The sequence below is a fragment of the Epinephelus fuscoguttatus genome, linkage group LG22, assembly GCF_011397635.1.
Source record: "Epinephelus fuscoguttatus linkage group LG22, E.fuscoguttatus.final_Chr_v1".
NCBI lineage: Eukaryota > Metazoa > Chordata > Actinopteri > Perciformes > Serranidae > Epinephelus > Epinephelus fuscoguttatus.
In genome coordinates this window covers 13797156-13811481 of record NC_064773.1, presented here as the reverse complement: position 1 = coordinate 13811481, position 14326 = coordinate 13797156, and the positions used below count along the sequence as shown (strand labels likewise).

The following is a 14326-nucleotide window of genomic DNA, read 5'->3' as shown; positions in this document are numbered from 1 at the left end:
TACCTCAAGCCTCATTCATTCATTTTCTGTAACTGCTTATCCTGTTAGGGGTCGCAGGGGGCTGGAGCCTATCCCAGCTGACACTGGGCGAGAGGTGGGGTACACTCTGGACAGGTCACCAGACTATCACAGGGCTGACACATAGGCCCTTTTTAGATAGGAGTTGTGCAAATTTGCAGGAAAGCCCAATCAGTCTTTTTTCAGCATTGGCAGTATAAAAACATAACCGGGGAGTGCAGCAAAATGCCGCCTACCTACTTTTGTTTATACAAAATGCACCTTTTTCGGGGCAATGGGGGGCGTGAGCAAGTAACAAAATGTGTAGCTCAGCGTGTGACGTAACCAGTGACGTGGGAGGGAAGCCGCGGCTGGTCAATCCTTCGGCAATTCTCTCGTCGGCCCGTCGGCCCGTCCTTCACTGTCCACGTCATTTCACAGTTAATGGCCTCTTCGTTTGCGAGAACAAGGAGGGTGCGCAATTCCTTGTCTCTCCAGTTGCTCATCTTTACAGTGTCTGTCAGGTTTGTGTTTCCCTCTTGCTACTAGCTGCTCGCTAATTCCTGCTATCAGCTGTTTCCTGTTTATCCACCGCCAGTGGCTCGCACGTGCGGCGTCATCAACAGCCCCTCTCGTTGTGGAAGGCCACCTCGGTCTGTTTAAACTTAAAGGGTTCCGCCAATATGACTACCCTACGAGGCTGAAAATTGGGCACCTCGGATCAACTCGCCAATCCGGCTCTGTGTGTCTAAACGATTGCAGCTTGCCGGCAAAACTGCCCAACATTCGTGGAGAATCTGGCAGTGTAAAAGGGGGCTATAGAGACAGACAACCATTCACACTCACATTCACACCTACGGACAGTTTAGAGTCACCAGTTAACCTGCGTGTCTTTGGACTGTGGGAGGAAGCCGGAGTACCTGGAGAAAACCCACACTGACACAGGAGGAACATGGCTCCCCCACCCTGGATTTGAACTGGGAACCCTTTTGCTGCGAGGCAACAATGCTAACAATACCGTACCACCGTGCCGCTTATCTCAAGCCAGATATAATTTATTCCTCCGTCTCACAGACCTCCGTTTTTGTACAAGGTTACAACTACTTGGTGTTTTAAAACCTCATTAAAGCATCAAATGTGTATTAATCCACTGTTGTAAATAGTCCCAAACAAATATGCCATTTACTCCTGTTTGAGTAATGTTTGCTAAAAACTACAGTGCCTAGCTTTTTTTGGAAATAACTCCATTTTAGATAATAGAAATATATATTGGTGATACATTATGAAAGAGTTAGTCTTCAGTAGGAACCTGTGTGCTTGGGGCTGAGTGCTACAGACAAGGTAGATACTGTAGGATGGAAAGCTTTGAGAGACAAACTAGCGCTTCATTGGTATCTGTGTTTTTATGGGATTTGTTGACCATAAAAAAAAACAAAAAAATTGCTGATGATTCACCAGTTTTACCCCCTCACGTTAACCACAACCAGTCGAAGCACAGTACAAGAAATGTGTGCAACATGCATGTGATTGTGTGTGTCGTATTCTTGCCAGCGTCAAAGTGATTTGTCTGGATTTTTCCGCTCAGGTGGAGTTTTATTACAAATGGGACTCATGGCACGGCACCAGGCCTAAACGACAACGCAATATGATAAATGAAAAAGTAAATTTGTCCACTTGCAGCTCTTAGCGCAGCTCTGGTAATTGGCACACAGAGAACTGATGAGGCTTATTAGACATTAAAAGCTGCCTCTGTTATGCTTTGGTGAAAAGAACGTTAAAAGAACGTCACTTCATTTTTTCCCCCACTCTCTGTTCCTTTCTATTCTTTACCTGCAGGAAGCAATTAAGTTGTGAATTTACAGATCCATCGGTGCGGGGTCTTCATCTCGTTTAACAAGAGCAGTAGGAAAAATAATCAAAGGAGTCGAGTCCTGGCAGTGCTGAACACTGATATTTTATTTTTAATCATTTTATGCTAACATGTCATGAGCTGACTTGCACACAAACACCCGTTGCATTGATGAAGATTATAGCACTTTTGTTAATGTGATGAATAAAACTATATCTAGCGTGCTTGTTAACAGAAGAAACTTGTCGGTCTGAAATGTGCTTAAAGCTCATGAATGGTCTTCAGCCCTGAAGGCAGAAGGCTTTACAGATGGCAATGTCAGCTGTTCAGGCTGTTCTTGGGGCACAGGAATGCTGCAATCCACTGCAAATCGGAAGTTGATAATTCCAAGTCAGTATGTCCGATGACCATTTAAATGCATCCCAGTGCATTTGCTTGGAAAAACACGGACGCCCGCAGCAAACTGATCTTTGTACGGCAAGTCTCTGAGCTTCACATCTACAGAGGAACTACAGTACAGGCCAAAAGTTTGGACACACCTTCTCATTCAATGCGTTTTCTTTATTTTCATGACTATTTACATTGTAGATTCTCACTGAAGGCATCAAAACTATGAATGAACACATGTGGAGTTATGTACTTAACAAAAAAGGTGAAATAACTGAAAACATGTTTTATATTCTAGTTTCTTCAAAATAGCCACCCTTTGCTCTGATTACTGCTTTGCACACTCTTGGCATTCTCTCCATGAGCTTCAAGAGGTAGTCACCTGAAATGGTTTCCACTTCACAGGTGTGCCTTATCAGGGTTAATTAGTGGAATTTCTTGCTTTATCAATGGGGTTGGGACCATCAGTTGTGTTGTGCAGAAGTCAGGTTAATACACAGCCGACAGCCCTATTGGACAACTGTTAAAATTCATATTATGGCAAGAACCAATCAGCTAACTAAAGAAAAACGAGTGGCCATCATTACTTTAAGAAATGAAGGTCAGTCAGTCGGGAAAATTGCAAAAACTTTAAATGTGTCCCCAAGTGGAGTCGCATAAAAACCATCAAGCGCTACAACGAAACTGGCACACATGAGGACCGACCAGGAAAGGAAGACCAGAGTCACCTCTGCTTCTGAGGATAAGTTCATCCAGTCACCAGCCTCAGAAATCGCAAGTTAACAGCAGCTCAGATCAGAGAGCAGATGAATGCCACACAGAGTTCTAGCAGCAGACCCATCTCTAGAACAACTGTTAAGAGGAGACTGCGAATCAGGCCTTCATGGTCAAATAGCTGCTAGGAAACCACTGCTAAGGAGAGGCAACAAGCAGAAGAGATTTGTTTGGGCCAAGAAACACAAGGAATGGACATTAGACCAGTGGAAATCTGTGCTTTGGTCTGATGAGTCCAAATTTGAGATCTTTGGTTCCAACCGTGTCTTTGTGAGGCAGAAAAGGTGAGCGGATGGATTCCACATGCCTGGTTCCCACTGTGAAGCATGGAGGAGGAGGTGTGATGGTGTGGGGGTGTTTTGCTGGTGACACTGTTGGGGATTTATTCAAAATTGAAGGCACACTGAACCAGCATGGCTACCACAGCATCCTGCAGCGACATGCCATCCCATCCGGTTTGCATTTAGTTGGACGATCATTTATTTTTCAACAGGACAATGACCCCAAACACACCTCCAGGCTGTGTAAGGGCTATTTGACCAAGAAGGAGAGTGATGGAGTGCTGCGGCAAATGACCTGGCCTCCACAGTCACCGGACCTGAACCCAATCCAGATGGTTTGGGGTGAGCTGGACCGCAGAGTGAAGGCAAAGGGGCCAACAAGTGCTAAACACCTCTGGGAACTCCTTCAAGACTGTTGGAAAACCATTTCAGGTGACTACCTCTTGAAGCTCATGGAGAGAATGCCAAGAGTGTGCAAAGCAGTAATCAGAGCAAAGGGTGGCTATTTTGAAGAAACTAGAATATAAAACGTGTTTTCAGTTATTTCACCTTTTTTTGTTAAGTACATAACTCCACATGTGTTCATTCATAGTTTTGATGCCTTCAGTGAGAATCTACAATGTAAATAGTCATGAAAATAAAGAAAACGCATTGAATGAGAAGGTGTGTCCAAACTTTTGGCCTGTACTGTATATCAACTACCACAGCACCATTAGCGAAAAGTAACATCACGCTGAAGTGAAAATTGCATGGGAATACTTTGAAAACAGACTGTTTAAAAAGTCCTTGAAATTCAAATAAACCACTTGATGCTGTCTCATATTCTGATCAAAGTTTTGCTCATTGAGTCATCATAATGAAATTGCTCAGAATTAAGAAAAGTATGTGAAAATGAAAAAATAATGCATTCTGTAAAGTCTGTATGAACCCTGATAAAATCAGTCAACTATCTCTGCGACAGAGATGGAGATGTGCATCCTTGCAAAGACTTGTATCAAGCACAAATCAGCTGAGTAAAAATGGCAGCTACAGAATGTTTCACAACAAAAATATGAACCACTACGTTTGCTAAAATACATGGAAAGGTAATTCTCAGTCCAGCATTTGTGCCACCATATTGCTGTGACTTCAGCATGGATAGATTACTGAACAGGCCACCTGTGTCAGGGGGTCTGTGAACTTCACCTGCAGAATGTCTCTCCAGGAGACACGGACCAACCAGAAAGAGACTTAAAATGACCACAATGAAGCATAAAACTACTACAAAGAGACACAAAATGACCATAAAGAAGATGCAAAACAGCTACAAAAAGGGCAAAACAACCACAGAGACACAAAATGACTACAAGGACACTCAAAATGAGTACTGAGAGACTAGACGACCACAAAGAGACACAAAGTGACCACGATGACCCTCAAAATAATGGTAAGGACACTCAAAATGACTACAGAGAGACAAGAAACAACCACAAAGACCATCAAATAAGTAGACCCTCAAAATGACTACGAAGACACCAAAAAACCACAAAGAGACATAAAATGTTGACAAAGACACTCAGAATGACTACAAAGAGACACAAAACGAATACAAAGACACTCAAAATGACATCAAGGAGACAAGTAACAACTACAAAGAGACACAAAATGACTACAAAGACACTCAAAATGACATCAAGGAGACAAGTAACGACCACAAAGAGACACAAAATGACTACGAAGACACTAAAAATGACTACAAAGAGATAAGAAACGACTACAAAGAGACACAAAATGACTACAAAGACACTCAAAATGACTACAAAGAGACAAGTAACGACTACAAAGAGACACAAAATGACCATGAAGACACTCAAAATGTCTACAAAGAGATAAGAAACGACTACAAAGAGACACAAAATGACTACAAAGACACTCAAAATGACTACAAAGAGACAAGTAACGACTACAAAGAGACACAAAATGACCATGAAGACACTCAAAATGTCTACAAAGAGATAAGAAACGACCACAAAGAGACACAAAATGACTACGAAGACACTCAAAATGTCTACAAAGAGATAAGAAACGACCACAAAGAGACACAAAATGACTACAAAGACACTCAAAATGACTACAAAGAGATAAGAAACGACTACAAAGAGACACAAAATGACTACAAAGACACTCAAAATGACTACAAAGAGACAAGTAACGACTACAAAGAGACACAAAATGACCATGAAGACACTCAAAATGTCTACAAAGAGATAAGAAGCGACCACAAAGAGACACAAAATGACATCAAGGAGACAAGTAACGACTACAAAGAGACACAAAATGACTACAAAGACACTCAAAATGACTACAAAGAGACAAGTAACGACTACAAAGAGACACAAAATGACTACAAAGACACTCAAAATGACTACAAAGAGACAAGTAACGACTACAAAGAGACACAAAATGACCATGAAGACACTCAAAATGTCTACAAAGAGATAAGAAGCGACCACAAAGAGACACAAATGACATCAAGGAGACAAATGCACGACTACAATGAGAAACAAAATCACTACAAAGACACTCAAAATGACTACAAAGAGACAAGTAACGACTACAAAGAGACACAAAATGACCATGAAGACACTCAAAATGTCTACAAAGAGATAAGAAACGACCACAAAGAGACACAAAATGACTACGAAGACACTCAAAATGACTACAAAGAGATAAACGACTACAAAGAGACACAAAATGACTACAAAGACACTCAAAATGACTACAAAGAGACAAGTGACTACAAAGAGACACAAAATGACCATGAAGACACTCAAAATGTCTACAAAGAGATAAGAAGCGACCACAAAGAGACACAAAATGACTACGAAGACACTCAAAATGTCTACAAAGAGATAAGAAACGACTACAAAGAGACACAAAATGACTACAAAGACACTCAAAATGACTACAAAGAGACAAGTAACGACTACAAAGAGACACAAAATGACCATGAAGACACTCAAAATGTCTACAAAGAGATAAGAAACGACCACAAAGAGACACAAAATGACTACGAAGACACTCAAAATGACTACAAAGAGATAAGAAACGACTACAAAGAGACACAAAATGACTACAAAGACACTCAAAATGACTACAAAGAGACAAGTAACGACTACAAAGAGACACAAAATGACCATGAAGACACTCAAAATGTCTACAAAGAGATAAGAAGCGACCACAAAGAGACACAAAATGACATCAAGGAGACAAGTAACGACTACAAAGAGACACAAAATGACTACAAAGACACTCAAAATGACTACAAAGAGACAAGTAACGACTACAAAGAGACACAAAATGACCATGAAGACACTCAAAATGTCTACAAAGAGATAAGAAACGACCACAAAGAGACACAAAATGACTACGAAGACACTCAAAATGACTACAAAGAGATAAGAAACGACTACAAAGAGACACAAAATGACTACAAAGACACTCAAAATGACTACAAAGAGACAAGTAACGACTACAAAGAGACACAAAATGACCATGAAGACACTCAAAATGTCTACAAAGAGATAAGAAGCGACCACAAAGAGACACAAAATGACATCAAGGAGACAAGTAACGACTACAAAGAGACACAAAATGACTACAAAGACACTCAAAATGACTACAAAGAGACAAGTAACGACTACAAAGAGACACAAATGACCATGAAGACACTCAAAATGTCTACAAAGAGATAAGAAACGACCACAAAGAGACACAAAATGACTACGAAGACACTCAAAATGACTACAAAGAGATAAGAAACGACTACAAAGAGACACAAAATGACTACAAAGACACTCAAAATGACTACAAAGAGACAAGTAACGACTACAAAGAGACACAAAATGACCATGAAGACACTCAAAATGTCTACAAAGAGATAAGAAGCGACCACAAAGAGACACAAAATGACATCAAGGAGACAAGTAACGACTACAAAGAGACACGAAATGACTACAAAGACACTCAAAATGACTACAAAGAGACAAGTAACGACTACAAAAAGACACAAAATGACCATGAAGACACTCAAAATGACTACAAAGAGATAAGAATCAACCACAAAGAGACACAAAATGACTACAAAGAGATAAGAAATGATTACAAAGACACTCAAAATGACGCAGAAAGAACTACAACAGATATAAAGCAACTACAGAGTGACTACTTAGGTGGTAGGGCCCTCTGTATGTCTCTGCCCACTGGTCCATTGTCTCATAATCCGCCCCATGGATGCTGGATACGTTTTGTCTGCAAACTTGGGCTAGGTCGATCATGCCCGAGTTTCTAATTTTGAATTCCGAGTCGAATGACCGCTCCATTGCGCTAGCCCAGGTCGTTTTTCTCCAAGTTCTGTTTACAGTGGATTGCAGCATAAAATATCTCACTAACGAGTCACATTGCTACAAAGGTTGGTACAGAGACCCGCAGGCTCTTCCCTCAGAGCCCTGATGAGGCAAAGGCCTTGTTGTCCTGTGCACTAAATACCAGAAAGCAAATTATCAGATAGAAATTGTTGTCCTTCAAAACAAATAAGGTTTATTTATCCATCTATCCATTTTCTTATCTGTCTGTGGTGGCAACAGGGAGCAGAGAAGCACAGACATGTTTTTATATACGATGATGTGTTTTTTCCAAACTGCAGGAGTGGCAGCGTTTCGGGTTACACCCTCAAACTCATCCGCACGTCTGTCAGCAAGATGCTGGAGACCCTCTCTGATGACGACTACGTGAACGTGGTCTATGTGAGTACTCATGCAGCTAATGCTGAAATTTCATCCCCAGTCGAAGTAAATGCAGCTCATACTAATATTTGCTTTATAAATACTCAAATTTTTATCTCTTTTAGTTTTTTCCTGTATACTCCTGTCAGTGCAGTTCTTTCTGTATGTGTATTGAATTTCCAGGTGCATACAAGGCTGAATGTTAATGTGGACATATTTGTGGCTTGCCTGTTTGAGTAGCTTTACTCCCGCAGTTTGAGTCATTGGTTTAAACATGGCAGTGACCTTTCGAGCGACTGCAGCACATGGATGGATCTTTATTGCGGCTTCATATGTGCATGTATGCATGCACGCTTGTGTGCTCATTTGTCTGACTCAGAGTATCTGTGCATATATTTATAATGCACACAGTAAATGTGTGTGTGTGCACGCGCGCGCGCGTGTGTGTCTGGGTGTGTGTCTGGGTGTGTATGAGCGACGTGTCTCAAGAGCATCAGAGCTGAATCCAAGTATGTGTGCCTAATAGAGCTAACACATGACACAGCTTGAGCAAACCCTGAAATGCCACAAGATAAGTTTGACGAATGAATGTGTGCTGCTGTATTTATGACCCATACTTTGAATCAGTGACATGAAATGGAAAAGGGGCCAGCCTATTTGAAATTCTGTAGGAATCTCAGGCACCAAAGGATTTACTGACAGGGGGATTGAGGAAATATTCATCCATCATCATTTAAGGCTCCGTCACCGGCTGCATAAGTCAGATTCATGTTTCCGAGCAATATTAGTTGTGGGAAGAAAAATAACACGGTTTTAAGTGGTTACAGTGGTTATTTCCTCATATCGGAGGAATTCATGAGCAGATGTATTGTAAGCAATCACACTGGAAATGATTTCCAGGACTGAAATACGAATACCACCACTCTAACTTTATTTTGAGCCTTGAGAAGCACCAATTTATGCTGTTGCTAGGCAACACTCAAACTGATATTGTCCGTCACATAGTGTGCGTAGCCAGAGACGGTCAATAAACCGAGACGGCCCATTTTAGATTCAATTCCTGTATCCGTGTCACTGCCCCTCCCCTTTATGAGACTAGTGGCAGCCCTTTTTCCATTACTTTAATGGGAAAGTGAATGTGAGTACAGATTATGACCAATTCTTTCGCCAAGTAGTCCCTGAAATAGATAGACCCTTTTAGGGCCGACATCACAATCATGTCATTTTATTAGCTGGAGGCAAAACACGACTCGCCACCACAGGGCTGTAGGCTACATAGGAGTCTTAAAATGTTGTCTTGTTGTGTTTTTGGGAGCCAGAATAGAAGGAGCCCGTCAACAAAAACAAAGTCAACTATGGTTAAGTAGGATAAGACGAAAGGACTGGACAGAGGCGATCGACAAAAATGCTCTTGTGCAGCGCACACTTCGTATCAGGTTAGGAAAAAAGTACTTCCTGTTGTAGGGATGAATAACGTTATGTGTATTAAGGGTTATCATGTCCACCTCATTATAAACTGGAGAGGTATTAGGAGGAAGATTGATTTCTCCGTAATGCTAACTTTTTAGCACATTAGCTAACGTTCGCGTCGGCTGGTGGAAACCATTCAAGTGTCGTCCTCCAGTCCCAATACCCACACTTCCCCTAGAAATACCCACTTGCACTTGTGTGCGTTCACCATCAGGCTAGTGGTGTCCCAAAACAGAATTGAGGAAGTGGAAGTGGTTTCCAACACTTAAAATCTGCCCCAACCCAAACTTTCAACAAAGTAGAAGATGAAGTCAGCAACTTCAGCAACTTTTGGAAAAGAATTTGTCACTGTACGATCGGAATGTAGGCTATACAAACAACAGATGTTTGGACTAGCGTAAACTCATCAGCAACTCGGTTGAACACAGTGTCAAAATATTTAAACAAATCGACTTAACCTGAACAAAATCGATCAGAACTAGAGGACACACAACACAAGCGCTGGAGCCGGCATTTTCATTGCGTCGTTATTACGCGTGATGTATGCCTGCACGCCGGCCACGCCGATTTGCATGAAGTGGTGTCCCATTTCTTAGGGAAAGATCTCTGCCCTAATATTTCTCACTTCCCTCATCAAGGGTTATCTCACAAAGGAGGACACTCAATACCAAGTGGAAGATTTAAGGGGTAGAAATGGGACAGGCCCTAATCAACCACAAAGCTTCCTGTGACATCATCCATCCACTGAGTGAGAGCATATGTTTCGGCCAGTCTGGTCCCGTTGGTCATTGTTTACTCAGTCAAGTAACACTCGCGGCCTCTTTTATCTCAGATCCCTTAGAGCCATAAAAGCCTCCTTTCTGACCAAATGTCACATCACAAACTTGCATTTCTATGATTTTGTTTGTGTGCAAATTGGTCATGAATCACTAGTGTTTCTTCTCTTTTTAGAAAGCATTTGCATACCTTCAACATACAGTGTGTCTGTCTGGCTAAAAACTCCCCATGTGGGATGCTAGAGATGCACAGTTTCAAACTATCCATTTAATTGCATCTTTGGCGCTGGGTACATCATGTACTTGAATGTTCCTACGCTCTATCTGAAATCTCCTTCTCAATCCGTATTTACCTCCTCTTTGTCCTTCTTCTCAAATGAACCATTAATTACATTTTCTTCCACTTCCCTTAATAAAGCAGTGGTTTGTGTTTTTGTTTTTTTGAATTTTCAAATCAGCTAAGTAAAAGGGCTTTTGAAAGTAATGAAATGGTGCATCAGCGTAATAAGTGTATTGATGGCATGCAGCTCAGTTTGTAGACCATCCAGAGGCATTTTGAAGCTTTTTGAAGATACAATCTGTAACAGCCTTTGATAATCCAATTGTGTAATTGATGAGTATGTATAATCAATATCTCTGTTTGGCCTCTGAGTCTGTAAATGATCTTTTCTGCTTCCTTTCTCATACCAGTATGTTACTGTGACCATAGACATGCATACATAGGCGCCACTTCTTAATATGTAAGATAATGTAATGTGTCACACACTTATAATGCCTTTGTGCGAACGGTGACAAGTAGGGTCCCTGTGAGGGTCTCCACAAGCAGTGAAAAAGCCAAATCCAAAACCCCATATTTTTGAAATTCCTCATGATATGAAACTGTTTTCCACTATGTAAATTACTCAGTTTATGTAAGCCTAACATACACTTTGCTCTTGAGCACTTATAGCCTAAATAACTAGATTCTACTTCACTGGTGCACATAGCCTATACACCCTTGAATGTAAGACCACTCATTTAAATTGATTAAAAAAATGTTTAGGTGCACTTTACTTGAAGGTATCTACATAAGAGTGACATGACACTGTCATAACTATGACATGACACTAAACCTGTCATAAACATTTATGACTGCTGTAAATTTGTTTGGGATGTCCATATAATGACAACTTGACATTAACCAGGATGACATTACCAGAAGATGTATGTATGTATGTATGTATGTGTATGTTAATGTCAAGTTGTCATTATAAGGACATTCCAAACAAATTTAATGTCAACTTGTCATGGCAAAAACGGACTTGTCATGAACATTATGTACATGTCATAAATATTTATGACTGCTGTCATTAAGTGTCATTCGGTTTTTGTAATGACACAAGTTGACATTGTTTGGGTTGTCTTGATTATGACAACTTGACATTAATCAAAGTGACATTACCAGAAGATGTCTTTGTCATGACAAGTTGACATTAAATTTGTTTGGGATGTCCTTATTGTGACAACTTGACATTAACATAAAGACATCTTCTGGTAATGTCATCCTGGTTAATGTCAACTTGTCACAATAAGGACATCCCAAACAAATTTAATGTCAACTTGTCATGACAAAGACATCTTCTGGTAATGTCACTTTAATTAATGTCAAGCTGTTATAATCAAGACAACCCAAACAATGTCAACTTGTCATTACAAAAACCAACCTGTCATAAACATCATGTACATGTCATAAACGTTTATGACTGCTGTCTTTAAGTGTCATTCGTTTTTGTAATGACAAGTTGACATTGTTTGGGTTGTCTTGATTATGACAACTTGACATTAAAGTGACATTACCAGAAGTTGTCTTTGTAATGACAAGTTGACATTGTTTGGGTTGTCTTGATTATGACAACTTGACATTAAAGTGACATTACCAGAAGTTGTCTTTGTCATGACAAGTTGACATTAAATTTGTTTGGGATGTCCTTATTGTGACAACTTGACATTAAGATAAAGACATCTTCTAGTAATGTCATCCTGGTTAATGTCAAGTTGTCATAATAAGGACATCCCAAACAAAGTTAATGTCAAGTTGTCATGACAAAGACAACTTCTGGTAATGTCACTTTGATTAATGTCAAGTTGTCATAATCAAGACAACCCAAACAATGTCAATTTGTCATTACAAAAACCGAATGACACTTAATGACAGCAGTCATAAATATTTATGACATGTACATAATGTTTTTGACAAGTTCATGACAGTGTCATGTCATAGTTACGACAGTGTCATGTCACCCTTATGTAGATACCTTCAAGTAAAGTGTTACTGAATTTTATAGTGCTTTTTTTATCCAGAGAAACCGCAGCTCCTCTATTGACTTGCATTTGTTAACAGGCCTGCAGTCTCCAATATGGCCATGATGTTGACGTATGATCCAGCTACCAATGAGGCATATATGTTTCTATGTTTCTGTTATCTACGATAATTTGGTACTAATACAGGGACAAGAGTGTGCATGTTCTAAGATAGTTGTTTGAGTTTAGTAAGTTGAGTTCATGTTGATTTTTGGAGTAGGCTAATTCTCTCATCTCAAGTAACGGAAAGATCGAGACTGTATGTGTGTATGCAATAAAAAGGTAGTAGCAGCAGTACAGAACAACAATAGTGACTGTAAATCTGAGTTATTTTTTATATTCAAAAACGTATACAGTATAAAAAACATGCCCACATACAGTTTGAGCTTTTATTACTGTGTCTGAGATATTTTAAGATGAGTATTGTAAGTCAGATCAAGTTCTAAAGCACCGTGTTTTTATTGTTGTGTGTGTAGGCGTTCGTCTGTTTAGAGGACAAATATCTTGGCAGTAGTTGCCCTGAAACTTCCGCCAACATGTTGAATAGTTGGAACCAGTCAATGTGAACTGCAGCATCCTTTGGCACTCTGAAAACAAAGCCCCATGTGAACAGAGGAAGGCAGCAAGGAGGTGACACATCCATTGTGTGAAATTGTGTTCTTTGCTCGAAGATCCCAGCTTCTGTCGTCCGTATTATCTCGTAGCATTTCGGTATTAACCTTCATATCTCCACTCTGTGTTTTGCATATGTTGCGATGATCTGAGACATGTCTTCTTGCTTCTGCTGTTACTTTGTGGCTCATACACGTGGAATATGTGGGTTTCTTTGCCTCTTACGCTACTGCTTTTGCAACTCGCTTTAAAGTGCTGACTACCTTTTTAAAAGCTGACAATACCGTCACTCATCCCGAAAACGTGTCTTTGTAGCTGCCCTTTTCATTGTACTCGGAGAATGGAAAGTTTAAATCCCTTTCAAGTGCCATCTCCGCTATTCTGTCAGTCAAGTTTGACATTTTATGTAGCCCGAGTGAGAAGTCTGGTTTTCATCTTGAGAATTCCACCTAGACTTTTAGCTATGGTGCATTTCATTCAGTGTATGAGATCACTAAGTATCTGCAGATATTTGAACTTATGCTGCAAGAAATGATAGAGGCACTGTAAAAGCAATATTTGTGCACCCCGTGTGTGTGTGTGTGTGTGTGTGTGGACTTGTTTGTGTGTGTTGTGCACACGATCATGATTGGAGGGCTGCAGTCAAGGCCAAAACAGATGTTAGGTATTAATGAGCCATGTCCCAGCCCTCCATAGATGCTGTGTTTGTGTATAGGTTTATATTTGTGTGTGTGTGTGTGTGTGTGTGTGTGTGCGCGCGCATATACTGATAGGGTTCCATCTGTTCCTCCACATTAACTATTCACCAATATTAATCTGAGGACTCTTTACATGTAGAGCTGTGTGAATGTAATTTATCCAGTTACAGTAATGTCTGTCTCTGAGGCATAATCCTTCTATAATCAAGTCTTTGTTTTTGTTGTTGTTGTTGTTGTTGTTTTTACCTCCTTATGCCACTGTTTGCACATCCCTACCTGCTCTCCTGCCAATCCTTCCTTCTGCTCCTATAGCTCCCTTCGGTCTGTGCAGAATTTGATTAAGACTGATTTCATTTCACACATGACAAATTTTTGCAAC

General features: G+C 40.3%; 1 protein-coding gene across 1 annotated transcript in view; it reads left to right on the top strand.

Moving 5' to 3' along the window:
- The window catches only part of cacna2d1a (calcium channel, voltage-dependent, alpha 2/delta subunit 1a), a 171913-nt gene that overhangs the window by 99130 nt on the left and 58457 nt on the right, over positions 1 to 14326 (top strand). The window contains exon 10 of the mRNA XM_049566230.1: positions 7973 to 8072. Within this exon, the coding sequence (XP_049422187.1) occupies positions 7973 to 8072 (100 nt within the window). The remainder of the gene's footprint in view (positions 1 to 7972; positions 8073 to 14326) is intronic.